The sequence below is a fragment of the Coturnix japonica genome, linkage group LGE22C19W28_E50C23 (genome assembly GCF_001577835.2).
Source record: "Coturnix japonica isolate 7356 linkage group LGE22C19W28_E50C23, Coturnix japonica 2.1, whole genome shotgun sequence".
Lineage (NCBI taxonomy): Eukaryota > Metazoa > Chordata > Aves > Galliformes > Phasianidae > Coturnix > Coturnix japonica.
Genome location: NC_029544.1, coordinates 1,656,976 through 1,681,510, shown reverse-complemented (window position 1 = coordinate 1,681,510; position 24,535 = coordinate 1,656,976). Strand labels below are relative to the sequence as shown.

The following is a 24,535-nucleotide window of genomic DNA, read 5'->3' as shown; positions in this document are numbered from 1 at the left end:
GGGCGGGGATGGACCCCCCCCCAAGCACTGAGGGGCAGCACCTGTCCTTGTGTGTGTGTGTCCCCCCCCCCGCCCCAACGCACCGCCCTCGGGCACACACCGCGTCCCGGGGCCGCCTCAGGATACGGGGCTGCCGCACTCATTTCCTGCGGGGTGGGAGCCTGGAGCTCAGCCCCGCACGCCCAGAGCAGCTCCCGCAGCCGCACAACGAGGATCGCTCCGCGAAGCCCCCGGTGAGACGCGTCCCCGCACCCTTAAATCCCACCGCAACGGGCGGAGGGAGCAGCCCAGGGGGCTTCGGGAACCGCTGCGGGGGGCTGCGATGCTGTGCGGTGCTGTGCGGTGCTGTGCGGTGCCGTGCGGTGCCGTGCGGTGCCGTGCGGTGCGGCCGTACCGTCGGGTCCTCCGTGCGCTCAGAGCTGGGGCGGTGCTGGGATCCGCGCTGGGATCTTTTAAAGGGGGAGATGTGGGAATTGGCAGGTTGGAATAAAATCCCATAGGGTTCAAAATGAGCCTCAGAAGCTCAGAGAGCTGAGCTGTGCCAGCAGAAAGCAGCTGGTTTGCAACTGGTTCCCAGTTGTGCTGCTCAGATTTTCTGCTTGATTCATCTTGATCTTTTCCAGCGGCCAAATGAAGGCTGTGCCCGGCAGCTCCTCCCCTTATAAATAAGAACTGCTGCTTATGGAGGGGTCTGGGGGGGTCTCGGTAACGTCCCTCGGGGCAAAAAGGCGGAGGGATGTAAAGCAGAACCTGGTGAGCAGTTTGACAGCCACAGCTGGGACTGGCCATCATTAGGGTGGGCAGAAAGCCGCTGTGACCCTGTGGGGGTCTTTATCACTCGGGGGGGCTCCCAGCACCGCTTCATCGCTTTCCCTTTCCCCGCAGCTCCCAGCATGGCCGAGCCGACGGCAGCCCCCAGCGAAACGCCGGCAGCCCCCAGCGAGTTCGGCGAGTACCACAACCTGTCGGAGCTGTTCCACCTCCTCAACTACACCTACACCTCCTGCGAGTTCAGCCTGGATGAGAACGCCAAACGCGTGGCCGTCTTCGTGCTCTACCTCGCCATCTTCGTGGTGGGGCTGGTGGAGAATCTCCTGGTGGTCTGGGTGAACTGGCAGAGTCGTGGCAGCCGGAGCTTGGTCAATCTCTATGTGTTGCACATGGCCATCGCCGACCTCGGCGTGCTGCTCTCGCTGCCCGTCTGGATGCTGGAGGTGATGCTGGACTACACCTGGCTCTGGGGCAGCTTCCTCTGCCGCTTCACGCATTACTTCTACTTTGCCAACATGTACGCCAGCATCTTCCTCCTCACCTGCCTCAGCGTGGATCGCTACGTCTCCCTGCGCGGCTCCTCGCCCTTCTGGCACCGGCACCAGCACCGTGGGCGTCGCATTATCTGCGCCTGCGTCTGGGTCCTGGCAGCCGCCATCCCCTTCGTGGAGGTGTCCCACATGCAGCTGGTGAACACCGGGGATCCCATCTGCATCTTCATGGCCCCCTTTGAGACCTACGATGAGTGGGCGCTGGCGGTCAGCTTGGCCACCACTGCTGTGGGGTTCCTCATCCCGTTCCCCATCATTGCTGTGTTCAATGTGCTGACGGCGCGGCTCGTCCGGCGCTCCAAGCCGGAGGGGGGGAGGCATTGCCTGCTCATCTACTCCTACATCGTGGCCTTCCTGCTCAGCTGGCTTCCCTTCCACGTCCTGCTCACGCTGCTCACCCTGGATGGCACCCACATCGTCCTGCATTGCTCCTTTGCCCACTTCCTCTACTTCTTCTACGACATCATCGACTGCCTGACGCTGATGCATTGCGTCCTCAACCCCATCCTCTACAACTTCCTCAGCAAGAGCTTCCGCAGCAAACTCATCTCGGCCGTGGTCAGGTACGTCCCCAAAGACGCAGCCGGGCAGAAGGGGGCAGAAGGTTCCTCCTCCTCCACCCAGCACTCTGTTGTCATCACAAAGGATGGTGGTGCCCCCAGCTAAAAGGGAGCGGGGTGCCCACCCGAGGTGGGCCAGGGGCCGGGCAGCTCCCCATGGGCACGCTGTCCAGTGGGCGCTTTGCTTTCTGGTCGGCTGCCCACCACGCTCTGATAGTGAGGGCAATGTGCCCATCAGGAGTCGTGGATGTGTCACCTCTGAGCGCTATCAGACCTATTTAGCCCAAGTAAGAAGAAGAGAAAGAGAGATATTCTGCTTTCCTAGAGAAACACTTGCAGCAATGGATGCGTTGCTCAGTGCGCCCTGACCCCATGCAGCCCCATGAGCCTGAATCCCATTGTGGGATGAGCACTGCCCTCCTGATCCAATGCCATTCGAGCAGGATGGGGACAAAATCCACTGCTTTAACACAGCTCCCATCACAGCACCCAGCACAGAGCCCAGCATCACTCAAGGCGCTGCAATGCGGGGTGCTGACACAGCACAGCAGGGAGGAACCACTCAGAACAGCTTTACAGTGCGACGTCTCAGACCCAGAGCTGGCGGCCTTCATCCTTCAGACATCACTGGGGTGAGAGCAGGGGGTCCCATCTGCATTCAGCAGCATGGGCCAGAGGTCAGAGCATCCGAAGTCCCTCCTGGCCTCACTTCTGCTCAGTCACGCACTGTGTGTGGGTTGGGCCCTGGGCAGGGGAAGGTGAAAGTGCCACCGGAGGGAATTCATCCATCTGAAGGCCTTGAGCTGCCCAAGAAAGTGAAGCATAAGCAAATCGGACCGGATCCGGGGACAGGATGCTCACCGCCCCGTTGGAGCACAGGGCAGGATGTGCTGGAGGGGTCCACGCACTGGGTCTGCACTGAACCCTTGGCATGGAGCAGCAGGAGAAGCCCCCCACCCCCAGCACAGAGCCCCCACTGCTCTCCCATCACACACCAGCCCCCCCAACTCATTTTCCTTGCAGGACTGAAGTTGAGCACACAACAGCAAAGCCAGCAGGCACGAGACAAAGCCACACAGCGGCGCATTCCATGTCCACACACAAAACACATTGCTATATTTTACTGATTCAACCCATTTTTGGGATATCTAACTTACCTGTGCCCCCTGCCCACCCCCCTAGAGCCACCTCCTGTGCAGAGCTGCCCCCCCCCCCTCAGCCCCTGCTCCCATCTCATAAAGAATCTCTTTTTAATAAAGGAATGCAGCATGAGAGGTCAATGTTTTCCATTTTTATTATTCTAAATAAAAAACCACACTTTGTGCTGAACAATGGAGTAGAAAAGAACCCGATGTACAACGATTTTAGACATCTACGATCTGGGGGAGCGGTGGGGGGGGAACGGTGGGGGGGGGGGTGAAGTTTACAAAATATACAAAACTTTACAGCAAATAGATAGTAAACACTTAAATATCAGGAGGTCAGTACCTACGATTAACTTAACGAGGAGGTTAGACAGCAACGCGTTCCGCTCTTCTTCCTGCTTCATTCCTTGATGGGGATCCTATGTGGGGGGTGGGTGATGTGGGGCTGCCCCCCACCCCCCATAACCAGTGCTGTGGGGAGCAGAGCAGAGCAGAGCTCACTCCCATTGCTTTTCCACGTGGATTAATTAGAAGGGAAGTATCTGACAGAGACATTGGGGGGGGGTTGAATGCTCCACAGCTCCCCCCAGCCCCAAAGAAGCCAGCAGGGAGGGCTCTGTCCCCATGCACAGTGGTGGGGGGGAGGGAGGGGTGTTGCTCTGCCCCATAGCGTTTCAGTGTAAAACTTCTCTTTTTTGGTTTATGTGCACAAAAGGCTTTTGCTTCACAGCTTGGCCGGATGCGGGGTGCCCACGGCTCTGAGGGGGGGTGGTCCTTGAGGCCTTGGGGATGAGGCGGTCCCCCCCAAATCCATCCCAGCAGGGGGTTGTCCTGCAGGGCGCAGCACCACGTGCATCACCACCGGCTCCTTCCACAGCACCGGGATGGGACTGACTTGGGGGGGGGGTTTCTACTGTCAGCAGGACGGCCACAATGGGAGCAAAACAAGAGTGGTGGGATGGGGGGAGGACGGGGATACATCCCCGCCGTGCTCCGGTAACGGCGCAGCGTGAGCCGGTACAATTCAGCGCGCTCCAGGGAGGTAGGTCGGCACCACGAGGGTCACCACCCTCATTTTACAGATGAGGAAACTGAGGCAAAGAGGTGAAGTGACTTGCCCAAGGCCACAGCGGAGCGGGGGGAAGCACCCCCATATTCCCAGCTCACGGCGCCGGGCTGCTCGATCCGTATCAGAAGCTCAACGACCCACGGGGCGGCTCGAAGGCGCTTCCTATTTGTGAGGTAGTAGAGTAACCAGAGGGCGGCCCCGATTCACGCTGCGGTGTCTGGTTCTTCCTCTCCATCCCTGCCCCATAGTGGGATCATGTAGGAATGGGGAGGTCTCGGTGTAAACACCGCTGGCGACCCCCGAGATGCGCCCAAAGCCACGCCGTGCCTGGAACCATCAGTCCTTCCTTCCTTCCTTTCTGCTTCCCTTCTCCTTCCAGCCCGGCACCGTCCCGCTCCAGCTCTGCCCCTCTCTGCTGAGGTCAGAAAGTCGTAGCAGCATCGGTTTGTGGGTCGGTCGAGTCGGTGGGCGAAGAGGTTTCAGAACAAAACCTAGATTCAAAACCTAGTGAGAAATGCTAAGAACACAAAACTCGGCGGCCTCTAATGGGGATCAGAGGTAAGTAAACACGACAGACTTCTCGGGGTCAGTGACGCAGCTCACGCGCTGTTGGTTCGTACAGTCAAAAACAGCCCCAGCAAGGCCAAAAAACAAAGAAAAAAAGGAAAAAGAAAAAGGAGGAATCCATCCACGACGCCTGTGACCAACAACACTTTTCCACAGCTCCTCCCGGCCCTGCCCTGCCTCACCCCATCAGCTGTCCGCGTTCTTCTCCGCGTCTTTGGAATGGATAATGTACATGAAAGTCTGCTCGATGGTGAAGTCGGGGGGCAGGCTGCCCTTGTGCACCCCAATGTGTTTGCTCATCAGGTTGAGCGTGGAGCTGTAGTGGCCGCAGACAGTGCAGCGGTACATCAGGGCCCCCGAGTGCGTCCTCAGGTGGCACTTGATGGTGGAGCGGCCGCGGAAGAACTTGTGGCACACCTTGCACTGGTACGGCTTCTCCCCGGTGTGGATGCGCCGGTGGTAGTTGAATTCACTGGTGTGAGCAAAGCGCTTCCCGCACACCTTGCAGCTGTATTTGCTGTTGCCCGGCTGGTTCTGCAGCGCCAGCTCCTCGCTCAAGAACTCCTCGGGTAGTTTTCTCTTCTGCAAACTCTGCGGCTGCAGCCGCTCGCCGAAGCCGGGCCGCGCATCCACACCACTGCTGCACTTGTGCTGGCTGACGTGGTAGCGATACGCAGCCTCCAGCTTGAAGCTCTGCCCGCAGAAGTGGCAGCGGAACAAGGCTTCCTCGGCGCTCTGGTGCATGGCCAGGTGCTTCTCCAACAGCTGCCGGTCCACGAAGCTGCTGGCGCACACGGAGCAGGAGAAGACGGCGATGCCCAAGTGTGCCAACGCGTGCCACAGCAGGCTGCACAGGCTCAGGTGCCGCTGGTCGCACACGCCGCACGTTTGGCTCTTCAGGTTGACGTGGTCCAGGAGATGGTTCCGAACAGTGTGGAAATCTTTGGCCAAAGGTTTCCCACATGCAGCACATGCTAAATCAGCACCCGACCCCGCAGTGAAGGCGCCTGCCTTGCTGGGTAGGGGGTCGCTGGGGTGCACAACAATGTTGTTATCAAAGACCCCATCCCTGCGGTGCAGGGTGAGCTGCCACTGCGTGAAGAACTTGGTCTCACACATGTCGCAGGAGAAGAGGAAGATGCCGATGTGGGACAGCACGTGGGTCACCCTGGAGTTGCGGTCCTGGAAGTGGGTTTCGCACACTTTGCAGTTCCCGGTGAGCAGGTCCACGTGGTCGCGGGCATGCTGTCGGATCAGCTGGATGTTGGGCTCCAGCACCTTCTTGCAGACCTGGCAGGGCATGGCTCTGCTGTCGCGCCCGTCGCTCTCGAAGGCCAATTCCTCCTCGCTGTCGTCGCTCAGCTCGATCACCTCTTCCGACGGCCCCAGCTCCTCGCTGGCGTCCTCGAAGTGCAGCTCTTCCTCTCCCAGCTCCTCCAGCTGCAGCTCCTCCATCGGCACGAAGCCCGGCTCCTTGCAGTGCTCGCTGTTGCTGGGACACGAGTTGCTCCCCGTGGAGATGTCCAGGGATGAATCGGCCGTGAAGAACCCACCTTTGCCATAGTCACCATTGCTCTGCACCTTGTACTGCTGGCAGGACCCCACGGAGCTCTGCATCATGCTCCCACCTCCCAACCCGGGTTGTGCTGGTGTGACAGCACCGGGACCAAACGGCCCCGGCTCTGTGTCCTTGGGGGGCAGCGGGGGCTGCAGCAGGGGCACAGCCTGCCCACCATCGCTCCTCTCCTCCTCCTTGTAGCTGCCCACTCCCTCCCCGTGCAGCACGTAGCCACGCTCCGCATTGAAGTGCTCCGCGCTCCCCCGGGCGTCCCCCAGCGCCGGGCTCTGCTCCGAGGCAGCACCCACAGCACCAGGCCGGGCGTCCCCTGCAGTCAGGGGGGGCTGTTTGGGGATGGCAGCGCTCTCCAGGTCGGGGAAGGTGGAGTGGCAGGCACGCAGCAGGTCCTCCATGCCCAGCCGTTCAGCCACCTCGTAGATAACGCCCACGTTGATGAGGTCGGTGAAGAGCTCCGAGGTGTAGACGAAGCTGAGGATCTTCTCGAAGTTGGCCGGTGTGATGAAGTCCACCACGTAGGTACGTGCTGCGTCCAGCCCCGTGTTCAGGAAGAGGTTCTGGAAGTATCCGGCAGCGCAGGCCAGCACGGCTTTGTGTGCGGCGAAGGAGCGCGAGCCCACCAGGATGGTGACGTCGCACATGGTCTCGGACAGGCGGCACTTGTTGAGCTCCTTCAGCAGGTTGTTGGGGTGGTTGGTGCTGTGCAGTTTGATCCTCATGCCCATCTTAGCAGCTGGGGGGGCCTCTCCTGCTCAGCTGCTCCTTCACGCCCTCATCAGCTGCGGGGGCAGCAGGTGCTGCCCGGCATCCAGCGAGTGGCAGGGCAAGGGGCTCTGGGGGGGGAAACGTGGAGATAAGTTAAAACCTCGATGAGGAGACATCACTGCAGCCACAGGCTCTCAGATGGAGCTGGGGCAGAGCAAGGAGGAACAGTGCTGCCCTGCAGATGCCCCCACTGCTCATCTTGGGGCTGAGGTCGGTTCTGCAGCCACCCCAGGAGTGCCTCAGTCTGGATCAGGACCCATCTGTGCCCACCCCCCCTGCAGCCCCCATTACATCTGCCTGGGCAGGATTCAGCCACGACTCCCAGCACAACGTGGGGCTGCACAGCACAGTGCTGAGGCACAGCCTGCAGCTCCACCGCCCCCAGCCCCACTGCCCTGCAGCCCCCAGCCCCACTGCTTCCAGCCCCACTTCCCACCCCCCAGCCCTCGGCTCTTTATCGGCCCCCCAGCCCACCCGCAGCCCCCCCTCCTTGGGGGGCTCAATGGAAGCCACGCGACCCCCTCCCAAACTCAGTCCCGCAATGAAAGTTGCGCCGAGGCCGCTCCGTGGACTCTCCTTCCGACGAAACGTGCCCGGGGCCGCCGGTTTTAAGGAGGGGGGGGGGGGCCGAAGGATGCTCGTGGGGGCGGCCCCGACCCCCCACCCCCTACCCTGGCTCTGCGCCCCCCCCTCCTCCCGCGGCTCTGGCGGCGGGGTCCGCATCTCGCGGTCACCAAAGGGTCGCCGCCCCCGCAACAAACCGTAGGGGGGGGGGGCTCGCTCCCAACGCGCCCCGACGGCCCCGGGACGTGCGAACGGCCGCGCCGCATCGATCCCCGCGGGGTCGGGGCCGGGGGGGCCCCGTGGGGGGTCGCGGCCGTCGGTCCCGTCCCGCAGCGGCCGCTCCTTACCCGCCCGGCGCCCCGCACCATCCCCGCTCGCTCACACAAAGGCACCGCCCCGCCCTCCGCCCTCCGCCCGCCGCTCCGCCCGCCCGCCACCGCCGCCACCGGAGCCGCCTTCCGCCGCCCCCCCGCTCCGACGGGGCCACAGCGCCGCAGCGGCCCGGAGGGGAACTGCGGGGGGGAACGAGGGGTGGGCAGGGTCGCGATATGGGGAGGGTCGCGATAAGCAGCACCTCCCCCCCCCCCCCTCCGCCCTCCATCCCCCAGCGCAGACACAACGGACTCGGGCTCGGTTCGGTTCGGGGCTGTCGGTGCTGTTTGCGGTGCCCGTACAGCTCGGTTCGGACACGCTCGTTCCCGGGGGTGACACCGCGACGGCTCCGTTACGTCCCGTCCGCCCCGTCGAGGCCGCTCCTCACAACGCGGGGCGGGGGGGCCCGGCAGCCCGAGCTCCGTCCGGGGGGGGTCCCGGGGAGCAGCGGACGGAGGGGCCGCTCTCAGCGTGTCCCGTCCCGGCTGCGGCCCCGCCGCCCCCCGCCGCCTTTTCGGGTTCCACCGCCGCCCGTTTCCCCATGAGCCCCACGAAGAAATCGTGCATGTCCCCTGCGGAAATAACGCCGTCAGCGCCCGCACGGCCCGGCCCCCTCCGCGCTGTGCTCTCCTCGGGGCCCCGCCTCGGTACCGGGCGCGGTGCGGGGCGGGCGGCACTTACGCTTCCGAGGAGGCACCGGGCGACCTGCGGGAGACACAAGCGGGGGCTGAGCGCTGCCGTCGGGGCGAGCACGGGAAACGGGAGAGACCCCCAACACCGCCCCGCCGCCCCGCCCCGCTCTCACCGTTCTCCTCTTCCCGTAGCAGCTGCAGAAGAGTCGCCACGGCGACCCCCCCCGGGCTGCCCCGGGTTCTCCAGGGCAGCGGCTCCGGGCTCTGCGGGAAGCGGAGCGGTGAGAGGAGCCGCGCGGTGCCACCCCCGAGCCCCGACGGTGCGGCCGTACCTGGGAGCGGGGCGCGGAGCCCGGCGGGGCGGAGAGGGCGAACGGCAGCGCCAGGGCGAGAACGGCGAGCAGAGCGCGGCTCCGCATCGTCCTACGGGGATTGTGGGTCCGGGGGGGGTTGGGGGAAGCGTCGGTACCGGATCCGGATCGGAACTTGGGTGGGAAGCGACGAGCGGCGTTAGGGAGAGAATCCCCCCATAGGAGGTGTGGGGTGGGGGATCCCACCCGGCTGAAGGAGGAGCAGGAACCGCAACACGGGGCGGGGGGGGGGCACGGGGTGTCGTGTGATGGGGGTCGTGTTATTGGGGATGTGTTATGGGGGACTCGTTATAGGGGGTGTGCTAAGGGGGGATGTGTGCCCGGGGATGCTCTATGGGATGTGCTGCAGGAGTGGAGCTGTGGGGGTGCAGGGGGGGGACGTGGCTTTGCTGCAGAGCTGGGAGACCCTCAGCACCTCGCAGACCCCAAATGGGTTAAGCCCTGCACACTCACACCCCGTTATCACCAACACACACACTGATGGCCAGCCCTGCACCCACAGCCCAGCAGAGCCTCCATCCCTCCCTCCCCCCATCCCTGATCCCCCCCAGCCCCTGTAGGTGATGAGAACAGGCAGCAGCCGCTCCAAAGGCCTCACAATACCTGGTTGGGGGCTGCAGGGATACGATACCTGGTGCAGGGACCTGCTGCTGGGTGCAGGGATGCAGCGCAGGGTGCTCAGTCCTGGCTGGTGGCTGCACTGATGAGCTCAATGGAGATGAAACCCCGCTGCTGCTGCAGGGTTAAATAGGGGGCTCCGCGTGGTGGGCGAGAGGAGAGCTGCCAATGGGGGCTGCGGGGGGGGCCACCCCCCAGCCCATAACTTCACGCCCACGAGGGCGCCGTGACACCGGCAGGCAGAGCAGCACGCGGCCCACGCAGCCACAGCGGGGTTGGGATGGTTGGGATGGCACGCGGACACCACTGAGCCTGGTGTATTTGGGGGGGGGGGGATGCGTGTCTGGGGGTGTCACGGCCTCGTGTGTGTGTGTGTGTGTGTGTGTGTAGTGTGAGCTGCCTGCTATGCAGGAGGGCTGTGTGTGGGGTTTGTAGTGCTGTGGGGTTCAGCTGAGCTCATGTATGGGATGCACACCCCAATGGGATGCAGCATCACACACACCCACCTGTGCACAAACAGGGGCCCCCATCCCAACCCACATGGAGCCATGGCCCCATCCCTGGCCATATATCCCCTCCATCCCCCTGTGTGTGACCCCAGGCCCATAGTTGGGCTCAGCCCCCTCTGAACGCCCCCATCCCTGCCCCACAGCCGCACAGACTGGGGGTCTATGGGGCCCATAGTTGGGCTCAGCCCCCTCTGAAAGCCCCCATCCCTACCCCCTAACTGGGGTCTATGGGGTGGGGGGAGCCCTGCACTGGGGTGAGTTGCAGACCCCACGGGATGGTAGCAGGATTTCAGCTGCTCACGTGGCAGCGCCGCCCGGGGCAGGGCAGCATCTGCAAAGCCGGGGATGTTAATTAAATCGGAGCCTGGCCAGAACCGGCCTAATTAATTAATAACACCTACTTGTGTGGTGCCGGGCGCGAAGCAGCCGCGAAGCACAGCGGTGCCCCGGGCTTGTTTACTGCCCCTCTCCATCTATGGGCGGTGGGTCCCTGTGCTGGGAGGTGATGTAGAACAACAGGGGGGTGAGGGCATGGGGAGGGGGGGGGGCTTTAGAGCCTGAGATGTCCCTGCACACACACGTGCCCCCCCAACGTGCACGACTCGGCCCCACCTGGGAGCTGCTGACGTGACCTGGAGCTGTCAGCTCTGATAGAGAACCAGGGTGACGTGTGGGGATGGGAGAGATCCCGATCCCACAGCCTCAATCCCACTCCCACAGCCTCAATCCCACTCCCACAGCCTCAATCCCACTCCCACAGCCTGACGTGTGCAGGAGAGAAAAGGAAATGGGGAGGGATGGGGGCTGCATGGGGACCCCCAGGAGTGGAGCTGCAGCTGTGGGTTCCTATGGGCGGTGTGGGGGCTGCAGGGGGGGGAAGTGGGGTCTTGTGTTTGGGGTGGAGGTTTGGGGGGGGGGGAATGGGGATTGCAGAGCCATCCAGGCTGAAATTGCTCCTTGGCTGCAGGCTCTGTGTGCTCATTTAATGGGAAAAGTGGCCGCAATTTGGGGCCTTTCCAATCACGGCGCAGCCGAGAGCTGCCTGCAATCAGACGGCAGGGAAAGCACCGGGAGGGGGGGACATGGGGGGGGACACACACAACTCTGTGCTGTGCTCTGAGCCGCATCCCACTCCCAACCCTGCAATGCAATGGGGAGGGGGGCAGCGCTCTGTGACAGCCCCCAAATACACAGGAACACGTTTAATGGGGTGACAGTGGGAGGGGTCGTTCCGCTGCCCCCCCCCCCCCACTTTATTCTATCCCCCCCATCTCAGTGCACAGGATCTCATCTTTTGCTGCTTTCTTCTCACAGACCGCGGACATCGCTGCTGCCTTTGCGGCTGATTCCACCACCGTTGACGGGACGTCGCTTTGCAGGGGAACCGCGTGAGGAGAACATGGGGAGATGGGGGGGTGGGCGTGGGGGGGGGGCGACAGCCCCCTCCTGCTGCCCAATGAGCTGCCGCCAATCTGTCCCCGCCCCTTTATCACACCTTCATGCTGCCCAATGAGCAGCCTGTCCGGCCACACCTTCTAGAAACACCCATTTAGACCACGACCCCCCCCCCAAAAATCCAACCCACGACCCCCCCCTCAAATCCCCTCATACTGGTCGGCGATGCTGAGCGGCAGCGCCTGCGCGGTGGAGTCCAGCAGGGTCTGATGGAGGCGGGTGACCAGCTCGATGAGGTGGGGGCTCACCAGCAGGAGGTCGCCTTTACCCCCAGCAGTGGACGTCTGTGGGGCGGGGGGGGCAGTTTGTTAGGCGTTGGGGGGGGTTAGGGTTGGTTAGTTTAGGGGTTAGGGTTAGGACGCTGCCTTTACCCCCAGCAGTGGATGTCTGTGGGCAGGGGGGCGCAGTGTCTTGGAGACGGATGGGGCGGGTTTAGGAGGTGGTGATGAGTTAGGGTTTTAGGGTTAGGGGTTCTCTTTCCCAGCAGTGGACGTCTGTGGGGTGGGGTGGGGGTTTAGATCAGGGGGGGATGGTTTGGAGGTGGTGATGGGGGGGTCAGGGTTAGGGTTAGGCTCAGCACAGTGCCCCCCCCCTCCCACTCCACGTGTCTCCGTTACCTCCTTGAGGTGCAGCGCCAGGAGCCCGTCGGAGAAGCGGCTGACGGAGGCTCCGCGGATGTCGCTGAGGCTCAGCACCATTTTGGGCTGCGCCGCTTTGGGGTCGGCCAGAACCAGGTGCTCCTTGGTCAGCAACAGCAGCCGAGGCACCGTCTGTGGGTTGGGGGGGGTCAGAGCAGCCCTATACCCCCCTGTACCCCCCCATCCAACCCCCGTCCCGTTGGGGATGGGACTCACCTTCCCATTGGCTCTGTTCACTTTCTGCACTGCCTCGGCCATCACCAATTTATCCTTGGCCACCTCCTGCAGCTTTTGGTACTTGCGGTTCTGGGTCAGGCCCAGGTATTCACCACGGAAGGGCTGCTGCAGGCTGCGGGTTGAATTGGAGAGGGGGGGGAGATCAGTTGAGACCCCCATGTTCTACCCACCCCCCTTCAGCCCATAGTGTATGGCCGCACCTCTGTGCATACAGCGCCTTCTTGTCCTTGAACAGCTCGCTGGCGCACAGCTTGGCCTGCAGCATGGCACGCTGCTGCGGGGTCAGCTGCTCCCGGTACTTCTTGCACTGCATAGATATGGGGGTGTATTGGGGGGGGTCAGGGTGATGCAGTGCCAACAAACCCCCCCATTGCTGTGGGGATGAAGGGACCCCAACACCAACCCCACCTTCCAGCGGTAGAAGATGCCCTTCAGCTCCTGGTTGGCATCAGACAGGAACTTATAGGGTGCGGGGGGCCAGGTCCGATCCAGCACCGCCATCGGGGGGAGGTTCTTCTTCAGCCCTATGAGGTATTTCTGCACCTGGGGATGGGGGAGAGGAGGGACACAGGGTAAGGGGGGGGTCCCTGTGTACAGCAATGGGGGGGCAGGAAGGCAATGGTCCCATTGGAGCTCACCAGCCGCCGGTAGATGAAGTTGGACAGACGCGTGCGGGCATCGGAGCGGAAATAGCGGCGGTACATCCTGCGGGTCTGGGGGCAACAATGGGATATAAGTGGGACCCCATGGCAGGAGGGACCCCTTCCCACCATGATCCCCATTGGATGTGCCCACCCCCCCTCGTCCTCCCCCCCATATCCTCCCCATACAGCCCTGCCCCGACAGGGTGGGCAGAGCCAGGGTGGACAGACAGACAGCCCCGGACGCAGCAGGACAGCAGGACAGAGGAGCTGAGGGGTGCACGGCCCCGCAGTGGGGCTCGCCCCATTACCTGATACCCTTTCCAATATGCAGAAATGGTGCTGGCGGCCAAATGACGGCGGCGCTGAACCTTCAGCTCCCGAAGGAGCCGACGGGACTGCAGAGGGAAAGGCAGAACAACCAAAGAGCCCAAAGGAGGAGAGGGAAACACCAACACACATAGCGAGCGAGAGGAGAGAAAGGGAGAAAAGCAGGAGAGATAGAGGGAGATGGGGTGAGACTGTCCTGGGGGGAGCAGGACCCCCCCTGGCCCCCCAACACAGCATCACTGCCCCATAGTGTGGCCCCATATGCCCCATAGAGCACAGTGCTCACCTGCCAGCCCCGTGCATACGCCTGCAGCAGCAGCACCGAGCGCTTCATCTGCTTGTACCTGTTCCTTTGCTACGGGGGGAGCATTGGGGGTCACAATCAAGGACCCCCAACCCAGGGGTGAATGGGGAAGGGCGCAGCCAGGACCCCCCACTCACGGCGTGGCCACGGAACCATGCAGAGATGAGGATCTGGCTCTTGCGCATCAGCTGGTAATGCTTCCTGCAGCGCCAACCACGGAACATCTTCTGGATGAGGGTGACCAGCTCAGCCACACGCAGCTGCCGCCGCTTCTCCAGGTCAAAGAGCTGCGGATGGGGCAGCAATGAGGGCTGTGCTATCACCCCAGGACCCCCGAGGGGGCTCAGAGCAGGGACTTGGGGGGATCAGAGCTGGGTTCACCCCATTGTCCCCAGCCAGGATCCCCAGCCCCACACTTACAGTTCGTGGTGATCGGATGAAGATTTTGGTGTGGCCATAAGCCAGCTCCTCTGGGGGGAACTTCAGCTCTGCCAGCAGCACCTCAGTGCCCTCCCTGCAGTATGTGGGGCTGCTCAGACCCTTCACCCCACAGCTATGGGGCTGCAGGATGTGCCACCCCCCCCAAACCTGACCTGTCACTGCCCATCCAATGGGGCCAGGTCTTCCTGCTCAGCATCTTGTAGCGGTTTAGGAAGGGCTGGTAGAGCTGACGGAAGGCGTAACCTGCACGTCGTACCCTCACGTTCTCCATCAGCCCCAGGTAACGCACCTGAGCCAGCACCAGGTCCGGAGTGAAGCGCATCGCTGTCTTGGTGTCATTGGGTTTGATGCACCTGGAGGGGGAAGCAAGGGGCAATGGTGGGCATGGGGGGGTCCCGCTGTGTGCCTCATACACGTGGTCTGGCCGAGCACTACCTGATGTAGTTGGGGTTCTTGGAGTAAAGGTTCTTCATTAGAGTTGCCACGGATGCTTTGAACTGGGAGCCGGTGGTGGGGGGCAGTTTGAGGGAGGGTCTCTGGGGGTCGCCCTCGGGGAAGAGGGAACGCAGCAAAGTGTGCCGGGCTGCCCACATGGCCTGGGACAGGTCACGGAACAGCAGGTCGTTGTTCTTCTCAATGAAGCCCGTCACGTTGTAGGTCACCTGGGGATGGGAGAAGGGTCAGCATGTGCCCCAGCCCCATAGGAAGGCCGTGAAGAGGGCTGGGTTAGGGTCAGTGGGGTGGGAGCATGGCCAGCGTGTGCCCCAACCCCATAGGAAGGCTGGGATGAGGGCTGGGTTAGGGTCAGCGGGGTGGGAGCATGGCCAGTGTGTGCCCCAACCCCATAGGAAGGCTGGGATGAGGGCTGGGTTAGGGTCAGTGGGGTGGGAGCATGGCCAGCGTGTGCCCCAGCCCCATAGGAAGGCTGGGATGACGGCTGGGTTAGGGTCAGTGGGGTGGGAGCATGGCTATTGTAAGCCCCAGCCCCATAGGAAGGCTGGGATGACGGCTGGGTTAGGGTCAGCGGGGTGGGAGCATGGCTATTGTAAGCCCCAGCCCCATAGGAAGGCTGGGATGAGGGCTGGGTGCCCTGCTTGTCCCCAGGGATGGGGCTGTGGTTGCCCTGCACCTTCCCAGCATAGTGGTGGATGCGGAAGCAGCGCAGCGGCAGGCTGACGTCGGTGACGTGTTTGGCGTTCAACGTCTCTTTGCTCTCGTAGCGTTTGTGGGAGGCGAAGATCTGGTTCAGTTTGGTGATGAAGGTGTCCTCATTCACTGTGCCGGGCCTCAAGCACTCCTCATCCAGCATAGCCAGGATCCCAACCTTACTCTGTGCCATGGGGGGGGGACAGCATCACCCCCAGCCCACCCCAAAATACCCTTGCACGGAGCATCGGCCCCATTGAGCCACGTTAGGACACGTTGACCCCACATTGGGGGCAGGAACTCACGTTCTCGATGAGGTCGCAGATGATGGTGTTGTCAAAAAACTCCACCGGGGTCCATTGGATGCCCTGGGAGCAGAGGGGGGTCACGCACTAACAGGGCACCCCTGTAGGTGTAGGGCAGGAAGCGGACGTCCGGCCTCGGAGACGGGGATCCCAAATCCCTCCCTGCCTTCCTGCCATTGAGTCGCTCTCCCGGTGGGGGGCGGCGAGGAAGGGACGCGCTATGGGGCCGTCTGCGGCGCTTCCCCATCCCATTGACTCACCCCATCCCATTGAATCCCTTTGGGGTCAGCGTTACCTCTCGGACATATTCCTCCTGTTCCTCCTTCAGAGTCATCAGGATGAAGATCTGCTGCAGCTTCTCGTTGCAGTAGTTGATGATGAACTGCTCGAAGCCGTTGTCCTATGAGATAAGCCATCCAGATAGCAGCTCTGAGTCGAAAAACCCCACCCTGCAGCCCCCCAACCCCGCACCCCTCCTGCTGCCCCTCACCTGAAAGATCTCAAAGCCGTAGATATCCAGGACTCCCATCACCTTCCTCTGCATGCCTGGCTTCACCTGGGGCACAGAGAGCCTGAGCCACATCCATACTAAGGTTGGGGGGGGGTCAGCATAAGGCTGTGGGGTCACCTGGGGGCTCACCTGGATGCTGGTGTTGATGCGGTTCACCAGCCAGTCAAACAAGCGGCTGTAGATGTTCTTGGCCAGGGCATCGCGGCCATAATAACCCTGGGGAGAGGGGAGGGGGCTCAAAGGGGGTCCCAGGGTGGGAGGGGGGGGGGGGGGAAGGGACATCCCTGCTCACCTGGGAGACGCTGAGCGCAGTCAGGACACTCTCATCCCGCACCTTCACAGTGCGTGAGCACAGCGCCTGCTCCAGGGTGTTGGGATCCAGCCCAATCAGCTGGCTGATCTCCTGCAGCTCTGAGCGGGACAAAGCCATGCTGGGGCTGTAGGGGGGTCATACAGGGGGGGTCCCATCTTACCCCCCCACCCCACATACCCCGTGGCTCTGCAATGCTGGATGCCTCCATCCCGCTCGCCTGGAAGCAGCTGCTCAGCTTCACGTTGCCCAGTTTAAGCACCACAGCCGTCACCTCCAGCAGCGCCGTCACTTCGGCAGGGGTGAAGCCAATGATGGCCATCGCATCCTGGGGGGGGGACAAGGGGGGGTTTGGGGGCAGCCATGGGGTGTTTGTGGGGGGGGGAGATGGGGGGGTCGTGCCCCTATACCTGCATGGCACGGAAGTTGGCTGCATCGTCCATGCCGGGCAGCACTGACTTCTCATGGTTCAGGTAACTATAATGGCTGCAATCTGGGCGCAGCTTCAGCTGTTCTAGGGGGGGGGTGAAGGAAAATCAGCCACAGCCCCCAGACACGACCCCCCCCCCATCCCATAGAGCCATGCTGGGACATACGGAGCAGCTGCGCTGAGCCCCCCGCCAGCAGCTGGTAGAAGATGTGGAAGTTCCTCTCTCCCTTCACGTGGCGGACGATGCGGGATTTCTCCAGCAGATCTATGAGGGTTGAAGGGGGGCAGGGGGATGGGGGGGGGTTTATGAGTGTAATTCAGCACAGGGGGTGGGCTGAGATTTGTTGGGGGGGGGTAGAGCAGCACTGACAGTTACTGATGACCCCTCCCAGTGGATCTCCCTTGAAGTCGAACTCCACGTCCATGTATTTGCCCTGAGGGATGGGGATGGGGTGAGTGGGCATAAGGGGGGGGGTCCCCTCTCCCATACACCCCCCCCCTCCCTGTTCACTCACAAATCGGGAGGAGTTGTCATTGCGGATGGTTTTGGCGTTCCCAAAGGCTGTGAAGGAGGATGATGATGGGGGTTATACAGCACAGGGCAGTACAAATTGGGGGGGGGGAGTCCTGGGGTGTATATGGGGCACTCACCCTCCAGCACAGGGTTGGATTGAAGCAGCTGCTCCTTCACTTTGTCCACCTCCTCCCCTTTGCTGCTCACAGCTGCCACGTAGGACATCACCAACTTGCTGGCCTCTGCAATGGGGGTGTCAATGCTGGGACTGCAGACCCCCCCCTCCATCCCACAGCCCCTCAGCCCACCCTACCTGTCTTTCCAGCTCCGCTTTCACCAGTGATGAGGATGCATTGGTCCCGGTCCCGATCCCGTAGTGAGCAATAAGCATCATCAGCAATGGCGTAACTGTGGGTAAATGGGACTCAGAAAGGGGCTGGGGGGGGGATCTGAGTGCTGGGGGGGGGTGTGGAAATAAGGAGCTTTGTTAGGACCAAGGGTTAACAGCATCTGTGTGCTCACATGTGGGGTTTCACAGCAAAGAAGTTGCAGTTGTGATACTCCTCCACCTTCTCGGGGGTGTAGATGGGCAGCGGTTTGTAGGGGTTCACTGAGATCACCACCTCCCCAATGTATGTCTATGGGTGAACAGCGGTGTGTGTGCAGGGCCAGGGCAGAGCACTCTGCTCCCACTCCATCCCAGACCCCACATCCACCCCTCATCCCCACCCCAAACCCTGATCCCCATCCCAGACCCCATACCCATCCCACCTCCTCAAGCCAGACCTCATACCCCATCTGTGCCACCCATCCCACACCCCATATATACCTCTGTTCCCCATCCCAGACCCCATATCCATCCCTGATTCCCATCCCAGACCCCATATCCATCCCTGATTCCCATCCCAGACCCCATACCCATCTGTGCCCCCCATCCCACACCCCACATATACCTCTGTTCCCCATTCCAGATCCCATATCCATCCCTCTCCCCATCTCAGACCCTGTATCCACCCTTCTCCCCATCCTTGACCCCAAATCCCATATTTTCTCCCCATCCCAGACCCCATATCCATCCCTGCTCCCCATCCCAGACCCCGTACCCCCCCTTTACCCCCATACCCCCCGCCCCATCCCCACATCCCGATGCCCACGTAAATCTCCTCTCTGCTGAATCTCTCCTGCAGAGTTCGGAGCAGGGACTCCTCGGTGAGTGGGTCCAGCATCACCAGATCCCCGACGGCCGCAGCATCCAGCAGAGACGTGGTGGCTTCCATGGCCGGGGGCTGCGCGGTGCCTGGGGCAGAACGATGGGGGCTGCCCTGTGTAACCCCCCCCCCCCCCGTTCGAGGCTCACAGAGGCTCCAAGGCAGCGCGGAGCCGGCAGGAAGCGGGGACACCTGGACCCTATTCTTGGGGCTGGGATGAATTCAGCCTCCGCTTCCTCCCTCCTTCCGGGCCGTGGGGAGCTGAACTTGGGGCTGGGGGAGGCCCGAGGGGGTCTCGGCTCCTCCCAACCCCCGCCCTCACCTGGTTCGCTCCCCGCGACCTTCAGCCCCGCTTCACCTTCACCTGCCCGGGGCTGTAAACCCAGCCCTGCCGTCGGGGCCGGGGAAAGTTCACGGGCGGGGGGTGACGGGGCGGGGTGTTGTGAGGGGGGGGCGGTGGCAGCAGCCGTCGATCAGAGCGGGGCCGGCTGAGACCCCACGGGTGGGGGCTGCAGCGTCCTCCGAGCCGGGAGCGGCACGGGGAGCCCCGACGATGGAAGGGGGGGGTTGAGGCCGGAGCCCCGCGCAGCACCGGGGCAGCCCCTTGATTCCCTGTGGGGCCGAGGCTCGGGGTCCCCATGTGCCACCTCCCAGCCCCCCCAAACCTCCCCATAGGGCTCGGTACCCCCGGCCAGGAGCGATGGGTCGGTTCTCACCTGCGGTTCGCGGGACGCCGGCTGCGGGAGTGGCCGAACCGGGGCTGCCAACGGGCCAGGACCCGAACTGGGGTTGATCCCGTCCGGCCCACGAAGGGGCGGGGGCCCAGAGCCCTCCCTCGGGGCAGGGAAACTGAGGCACGGAGCAGCTCCGAACCAACGCTCCCGGTTCTGTGCGGGGTCCCGGCCCGCAGCGCTGCCGCCTCCCAGCAGCAGGAAAGAGAAGAGAAACGTAATTGTGGCCGAGCAAACAAAAGGAGCTTCCTCCAGGGGCTCCGGGAAACCGGGGCAAGGTACAGGGATGGCAGCGGCCACTCCCGGGATGAAGTCGGGTCCTGGGCTGCCAGCAAAGGGAACCGCGGTGGGCAAAGGGGAAAAGAACAAACGGGAGCCACCGTGGTGAAAATAGAGTTTTATTATAAAATACAATCAACATCAGTCGGCGTTCATCACATTAAATGGATGGGATGGATGCACCTATAGGGGCTGCTTGTGCCGAAGCAGCGGGGGCAAGGGAGGAAAAGCTGGGTCTGAAATGGAAGCAAAGCCAGGGGCAGCAGCAGGAGGGCAGTAAAGCTGCAGGAGGGCAGGTTTATTGCTCAGACATTGCATAGATTGGGGGCATCCCCTCTATGCTCGAGCTTTGTCCTGATATCAGCAAAGCTCCCACCCTGCGTGGTGGGGAAGCCCTGGGGGCAGAGGGTTGAAAGCAGAGAGCAGCAAAGCTCCCAGCCATGGGAGCAGGACCCGTATGATCACAGGCACCATCACAAGTGTTCCTTGAGCTCTGCAATGAGCCAGAGGGACCCTCAGAGCTGCGTCTCTATGAAGCATGGGGGGGTTTTTTGGTATTAAAACAAGGCAGGGTCACAGCTGGAGCCCTCTGGCACCTTTGGTGAGCAGCCTGGCAGCAGGCAGGTGCTGAGCACGCAGGTACTGTCAGGAGAGGTTCAAAGTCCCCCCTTATGAACGTGTCATCCCCGTGGGGCCGTGTATGTGAGATGGACCTTTTGCTCCATCCACACCCTAAAAGGCAGAGATGCCCTTGGCAGGAAAAGGGTGTGGGCACCCAGAGCAGAGCAGGGGGCTCCTCCTGACCCCCACGGCGGCAGCAATGGGGGCACGAGGGTCAGTGTGCCCCATAGGGGTCCCTATGCCCCATAGGGGGGTCCCTATGCCCCATAGGAAGCCCCTATCATTTGAGCACCACAAGCAAATACACCAAGAGCTGGGATAGCTCTAATCCACCTCCAGTCAGGACCAGTGTCCCCAACTGGGTCAGCTCCCTGCAACCCTTCTGCCAGTAAGAGCTGCAGTGGGAAAAGCTTTTTGTGCCTCAGCTGGGCAGGGTAAAATCAGCTCCATTCATCTTCCTCGCATCTCTGCGGCAGAGCCAGGCTTGCAGCAGCCCACCTTGGGGTGGGATTGGAAGTGCTGGGCACAGCTCGGCCCTGTATAGAAGGGTTTTGGGCACGGGAAAGTGAGAAACCACAGCAGTTCTGCTACTTGCCCTGGTGGTTGTGGGGCAGCTGACCTCAATCAGCAGCACTCAGGTGAGTTGTGAGGCCACGTGCTGCCTCTCCATAGAGAAAATCTTCCTCCTCATCCTCCTCAAAGAGCTGCTCCTCAACGAACACCCCCCCCAGGCCGTATTCCTGCTCATGGAAGGACACCTCGCTGGCCGTGAGGTGGGAGGCACCACCCACAAACTCAGCAAACCTGGGAAGAAGCAGCAAAGAAATGAAGCGTGTTGTTACCTCTGAGTGTCCTGGCATGAGGGACAGGCTCTGAGTGCTCCGAGCCTCCCTTTCCCTTAAGCCACAGGTGGCAGCACGGAGCAGATACGAGCTTTCAAACCAGGTTGGCGTCCTCACCTCCAGGGGGTGTTACCTTTTAGGAGACTGGATGCGGGACACTGCGGTCCAGGCAGAGAAATCTGGGCTCCTGCAGTAGCTTCGAAGCTCCTCCAGGGCTTTGCGTGTCTCCACTTCGCCCTGGATGCGATATTCCTCTTCAGTCAGCAGGCGAGGGGGGGTCGGCCCCAGCCGGGCACTCTGTATTCTCCTAGCAGCAGAATGGCACCAGTTATTACCCAGGTTAGACCCATAGGAGCAGGGTCAGGAGCAGAGCGTGTCCCTTTAGCCTCTGCATCTTGCTCCTGAGAGAGACCATCCCTGCAATCCCACCCCAGCTTTGCAATGTATGTAGGCTTTGTGAAGCAGCTCACCCTGCCCTGGGAACTGAGAGCCAGCTTCAAACACTCACTTATAGACACCATAGACCCACTGCAGGGGGTAGTCTATGTTCTTGGTGCAGAAAGCGACGACCACCAAGGTCAGGGCGATGGGGCGGATCTGGATGCCCAAATACATCAGAGCGAGGCCCAAAAGCTGCAGGGCCCAGGAGAGGAGGTTGATGCTGCGTTCATTCTCCAGTGGTCCATACCTGTAGCACACCCCAAAGCTCACAAAGCCCATGAGCAGCAGGTAACCTGCAGGAGGAGCAGAGCAATCAGGCATGGGGGGCTCCCATGGCATCACCCCAACATGGAGATGCTGAGCAGCGCCTGATAGGGCTGCAGTCAAAGCTGGTGCTGCAGTTTCCCCCCCCTTTTAGGAGCTCTAAAACAGCATCAGCTGCAATGAGGACAGCAGGAGGTACCAGCATTTCCCACCAGTGTTCTGGAGCTCTGGAAGGAGCCACGTGGAGTGGTGAAGTCTGAGAGCTCACACCTACCTAACAGGTACTGCCAATAGGACTTGCATATCGCCCGCAGGTTCTTGAAGACCAGCTGAAGCAGGTAAAGGGAAAAGGACCAACCTCCGACCAGCAGGAAATAAACAGGACTTTTCTAAGAGAGGAAACAAGAGAATCAATCAAGGGAGGCTGTTGGCAGAAGGCATTGATGGCTGCATCCCTTCAGGCTCTACACCCTGCTCTGTGTGAGGCCAAACCCACAACCAAACAGAACAAGGCCACAAAATCTATCACCCAGAGCCCTGCTCACCTTGGGCATGGCCTTGGACATCACGTAGATGAGGATGAGCAGCGAGGCCAGCAAACCAATGCTTATCCCAGCTGAATAGAAGAAGAGCTGGCTCCTGCAGAGATCACACAAGGTATTTCATAGCTTATAAGATGGGCACAAGCACATCTGCTGGCTGGAACCAACAGAAAGGCACCCCACGTTCCCAAACATCCATGAGGGAATTGCATAGAGCCCCATAAAGCTCATGGAGTGAGGCCTGGCCTGGCCAGCCCTGCAGGCATAGAGAAGCTGATAGAAATACTCTGCCTTCCCACAGTACCCACACAAAGGAGTCAGCCTGCAAATCCAGCTCACAGGGGACAGGAGGCCACTCACCTGCTCAGCATGTCCCCGCAGAAGAACAACAACAGGCCCAGGAAGAAAACCAGGAACAGTTTGGGGTCAAACCCTGGAAGGAGAACAAACCCAGGTTAGGAGGAGTGCAAGCTCCATCCTGATACACTGACAGCAAGCAAGGTGGGGCAATGCCCAAGGCAAAGCCCTGTCAAGTACACTGTGCTCCTATTCTCTATCCCAAGGAAGTGAAGTGTTCCTCCTCTACAAACCCATCTTTCTTTGTATGCAACAAAACAAACTTGCTGTCCCTTATGGGAGGACCCACAGCCCAAGCACAGAGCAGACGTACAGCGGGTCAGCACGATGCAGTATCTGGTCCCAGCCTCCAGCAGCTCGACCTTCAGGCAGGTTTTGTTGCTGTAAAGATCCACGTCGATGTTGGTGCTGTTCAGCTTCTCCTTCAGCAGCGAGGAGAGGAAGCTCCAAACCTTGGATTCCTCCAGCTCCCTCAGCTCCTCCTCGCTGCCCACCTGGGTGACGCGGATCATGTGGTTGCTGTTCACCCTGATCTAAGGGGGGGGGAGAAAACACACACGGGGTGGGCTCAGCTCTATGGTACAATGAGAGCCCACCTCCCCTCCTTTCCTTTCCCCCCTCACCTGCATCCTGGTCCAGATGTCCTTCCAGCTGGGGCTGCGTGTGTTGGTGTAGCAGAAATGATGGGAGGCGTCATGGCAGAACGCGGAGCCCTCCTGCAGCGGGGTCACCTCCTCCAGCCCCTTCCCCAGCACCGTCCCCATCCCACCGGCATCTTCACAGCACAGAAAGGAAGGAAGAATTAACACAATAGCGATGCGAGACCCCCCCCCCCCAACACCCCCTCCCCATTTGCGGGCTGCTCCCCCCCAAAGGGCCCCATTGGGTGCACATGGAGGCAGGACCACCCCTTAACCAGGACCCCAACACAGGACCCCCAACCAACGGCACCCTCAACACCCCCCCATTCTCGCACTCTCCATCCCCCCATCTCACACCGCCCTTAACCCAGACAGCCCTCAACCCGAGACCCCCAACCCCTCTCCCCCATCTCATCCATTTCCCCCCCGTTTCCCCCAGCCCCACACAGACCCCAACCCGGACCATACTCACTCCCCCCCCCCATCTTCCATCTCCATTCTCCATCTCCCATCCCCCTGGTTCCCCCCAGTCCCGCCCTCACCCGGGGACCCCCACCACCCCCCATCTCCACCGCATTCCCCCAGCCCACAACCAGAGCCCTTACACCGGACCAGGCCCCCAAACCCGGAGACCCCAACCCCCCGCCATCCCCACCCGAGACTCTAAAGCCGGATCCAGGCTATGGCCGCTCTATGACTCCATTATAGGCCCCCACTAGGCCCGCCCGCTCTCAGCCCATAAAGGCCCATTGTTCCGCCCGCCGCTCACCGGCCCCGCCCGGCGGAGGAGGCAGCGCGAGGAGCAGCAAGAAACACGACCAGGCCCCGCCCGCCATATTGGCACCGCTTTCATCCGCTTTCCCGCCATGGCGTTCCCGGCGACTTCCGCTTCCGCTTTCCCCACGGGACAACACCCAATGAGAGAGCGAGGCTTGCCTGACGTCATCAACCCGTGACGGGATTATCGTCTCCCTGCGTGTTGATTGACAGCGCGCTCGACCTATCAGCACAGCCTAGGCAGGATGCGGATTTAGCCCCACCCACACTCCACCAACGTGCTCCACTCGCTCCCGAAGCCATCCCACACCGTAGGCAACGCAGCCCGCCTTAGCAACGAGCTTGGACAGAGCAAGCCCACCTCAACCAATCAGCCGCTCAGCATCGTTTTCTCCCTCCCTCGCCACCAAGCCGGCTTGATTGACAAGCTCCTCCACCTTATTCACGGAGCGCACCGTCGTTGTTTTGCTTGGGGGGGGGGGTCTACAGCGGGCAGAGGC

At 61.7% G+C, this 24,535-nt stretch overlaps 5 protein-coding genes across 11 annotated transcripts; 1 reads left to right on the top strand and 4 right to left on the bottom strand.

Moving 5' to 3' along the window:
* Positions 1-129: 129 nt before the first annotated feature.
* GPR182 (G protein-coupled receptor 182) lies at positions 130-2,377 on the top strand. The gene is made up of 2 exons (XM_015887070.2): positions 130-233; positions 886-2,377. Exon 2 carries the CDS (start codon positions 894-896, stop codon positions 1,986-1,988), a length of 1,095 nt encoding a protein of 364 aa, XP_015742556.1. The 5' UTR covers positions 130-233; positions 886-893; the 3' UTR covers positions 1,989-2,377.
* A 781-nt stretch (positions 2,378-3,158) lies between these two features.
* Positions 3,159-8,002, bottom strand: ZBTB39 (zinc finger and BTB domain containing 39). Its single transcript, XM_015887069.2, has 2 exons — positions 7,916-8,002; positions 3,159-7,072 (listed from the first exon to the last, which is right to left on the bottom strand). The coding sequence occupies exon 2, from the start codon at positions 6,962-6,964 to the stop codon at positions 4,850-4,852; it is 2,115 nt and encodes a 704-aa protein (XP_015742555.1). The 5' UTR covers positions 6,965-7,072; positions 7,916-8,002; the 3' UTR covers positions 3,159-4,849.
* Positions 8,003-8,204: 202 nt separating this feature from the next.
* Positions 8,205-10,084, bottom strand: LOC107325851 (tachykinin-3-like). Of its 4 annotated transcripts, none has more exons than XM_032441088.1 (5): positions 9,547-10,084; positions 8,905-9,057; positions 8,746-8,836; positions 8,622-8,645; positions 8,205-8,512 (listed from the first exon to the last, which is right to left on the bottom strand). In XM_032441088.1, the coding sequence occupies exons 2-5, from the start codon at positions 8,989-8,991 to the stop codon at positions 8,325-8,327; spliced, it is 390 nt and encodes a 129-aa protein (XP_032296979.1). In that variant the 5' UTR covers positions 8,992-9,057; positions 9,547-10,084; the 3' UTR covers positions 8,205-8,324. The 4 variants fall into 4 exon arrangements, with proteins under 4 accessions (XP_032296979.1, XP_015742553.1, XP_015742552.1 ...); XM_015887067.2 differs by having other exon boundaries at positions 8,905-8,995; positions 9,575-10,083; XM_015887066.2 differs by having other exon boundaries at positions 9,575-10,077.
* A 1,566-nt stretch (positions 10,085-11,650) lies between these two features.
* On the bottom strand, positions 11,651-19,474 carry MYO1A (myosin IA). 4 transcript variants are annotated; one of them, XM_015887074.2, is made up of 28 exons: positions 19,257-19,459; positions 18,487-18,654; positions 17,855-17,970; positions 17,646-17,740; positions 17,470-17,574; positions 17,334-17,380; positions 17,189-17,252; positions 16,985-17,083; positions 16,799-16,902; positions 16,569-16,716; positions 16,371-16,489; positions 16,208-16,294; positions 16,058-16,123; positions 15,863-15,967; positions 15,568-15,630; positions 15,246-15,446; positions 14,552-14,778; positions 14,269-14,469; positions 14,096-14,189; positions 13,813-13,962; positions 13,658-13,726; positions 13,353-13,439; positions 13,039-13,113; positions 12,809-12,943; positions 12,601-12,707; positions 12,380-12,512; positions 12,143-12,295; positions 11,651-11,809 (listed from the first exon to the last, which is right to left on the bottom strand). In XM_015887074.2, the coding sequence occupies exons 2-28, from the start codon at positions 18,607-18,609 to the stop codon at positions 11,666-11,668; spliced, it is 3,117 nt and encodes a 1,038-aa protein (XP_015742560.1). In that variant the 5' UTR covers positions 18,610-18,654; positions 19,257-19,459; the 3' UTR covers positions 11,651-11,665. The 4 variants fall into 4 exon arrangements, with proteins under 4 accessions (XP_015742560.1, XP_015742557.1, XP_015742559.1 ...); XM_015887071.2 differs by having other exon boundaries at positions 18,487-18,629; XM_015887073.2 differs by lacking the exon at positions 13,353-13,439 and having other exon boundaries at positions 18,487-18,629; positions 19,257-19,474.
* Positions 19,475-20,415: 941 nt separating this feature from the next.
* NEMP1 (nuclear envelope integral membrane protein 1) lies at positions 20,416-24,319 on the bottom strand. The gene is made up of 9 exons (XM_015887076.2): positions 24,028-24,319; positions 23,241-23,392; positions 22,931-23,150; positions 22,621-22,693; positions 22,264-22,357; positions 21,993-22,107; positions 21,522-21,747; positions 21,147-21,320; positions 20,416-20,975 (listed from the first exon to the last, which is right to left on the bottom strand). Exons 1-9 carry the CDS (start codon positions 24,092-24,094, stop codon positions 20,792-20,794), a joined length of 1,305 nt encoding a protein of 434 aa, XP_015742562.1. The 5' UTR covers positions 24,095-24,319; the 3' UTR covers positions 20,416-20,791.
* Between the last annotated feature and the right edge of the window lie 216 nt (positions 24,320-24,535).

Excerpts from the sequence above, each read along its gene's own strand:
- MYO1A (XM_015887074.2), bottom strand. The coding sequence starts at position 18,609 with ATGGAAGCCACCACGTCTCTGCTGGATGCTGCGGCCGTCGGGGATCTG. Across the intron at positions 16,295-16,370 it reads CTGCGCTCAGCGTCTCCCAG|GGTTATTATGGCCGCGATGC; the intron begins GTGAGCAGGGAT and ends CCCTCTCCCCAG. Across the intron at positions 13,727-13,812 it reads CATGGTTCCGTGGCCACGCC|CAAAGGAACAGGTACAAGCA; the intron begins GTGAGTGGGGGG and ends CTCCCCCCGTAG.
- NEMP1 (XM_015887076.2), bottom strand. The coding sequence starts at position 24,094 with ATGGCGGGCGGGGCCTGGTCGTGTTTCTTGCTGCTCCTCGCGCTGCCT. Across the intron at positions 23,393-24,027 it reads TCCTCCGCCGGGCGGGGCCG|ATGCCGGTGGGATGGGGACG; the intron begins GTGAGCGGCGGG and ends TGTGCTGTGAAG. Across the intron at positions 22,108-22,263 it reads TGTCCAAGGCCATGCCCAAG|AAAAGTCCTGTTTATTTCCT; the intron begins GTGAGCAGGGCT and ends TTCCTCTCTTAG.
- GPR182 (XM_015887070.2), top strand. The coding sequence starts at position 894 with ATGGCCGAGCCGACGGCAGCCCCCAGCGAAACGCCGGCAGCCCCCAGC.
- LOC107325851 (XM_032441088.1), bottom strand. The coding sequence starts at position 8,991 with ATGCGGAGCCGCGCTCTGCTCGCCGTTCTCGCCCTGGCGCTGCCGTTC. Across the intron at positions 8,646-8,745 it reads GCTACGGGAAGAGGAGAACG|GTCGCCCGGTGCCTCCTCGG; the intron begins GTGAGAGCGGGG and ends TGTCTCCCGCAG. Across the intron at positions 8,513-8,621 it reads CCCGGTGCCTCCTCGGAAGC|GGGACATGCACGATTTCTTC; the intron begins GTAAGTGCCGCC and ends TTATTTCCGCAG.
- ZBTB39 (XM_015887069.2), bottom strand. The coding sequence starts at position 6,964 with ATGGGCATGAGGATCAAACTGCACAGCACCAACCACCCCAACAACCTG.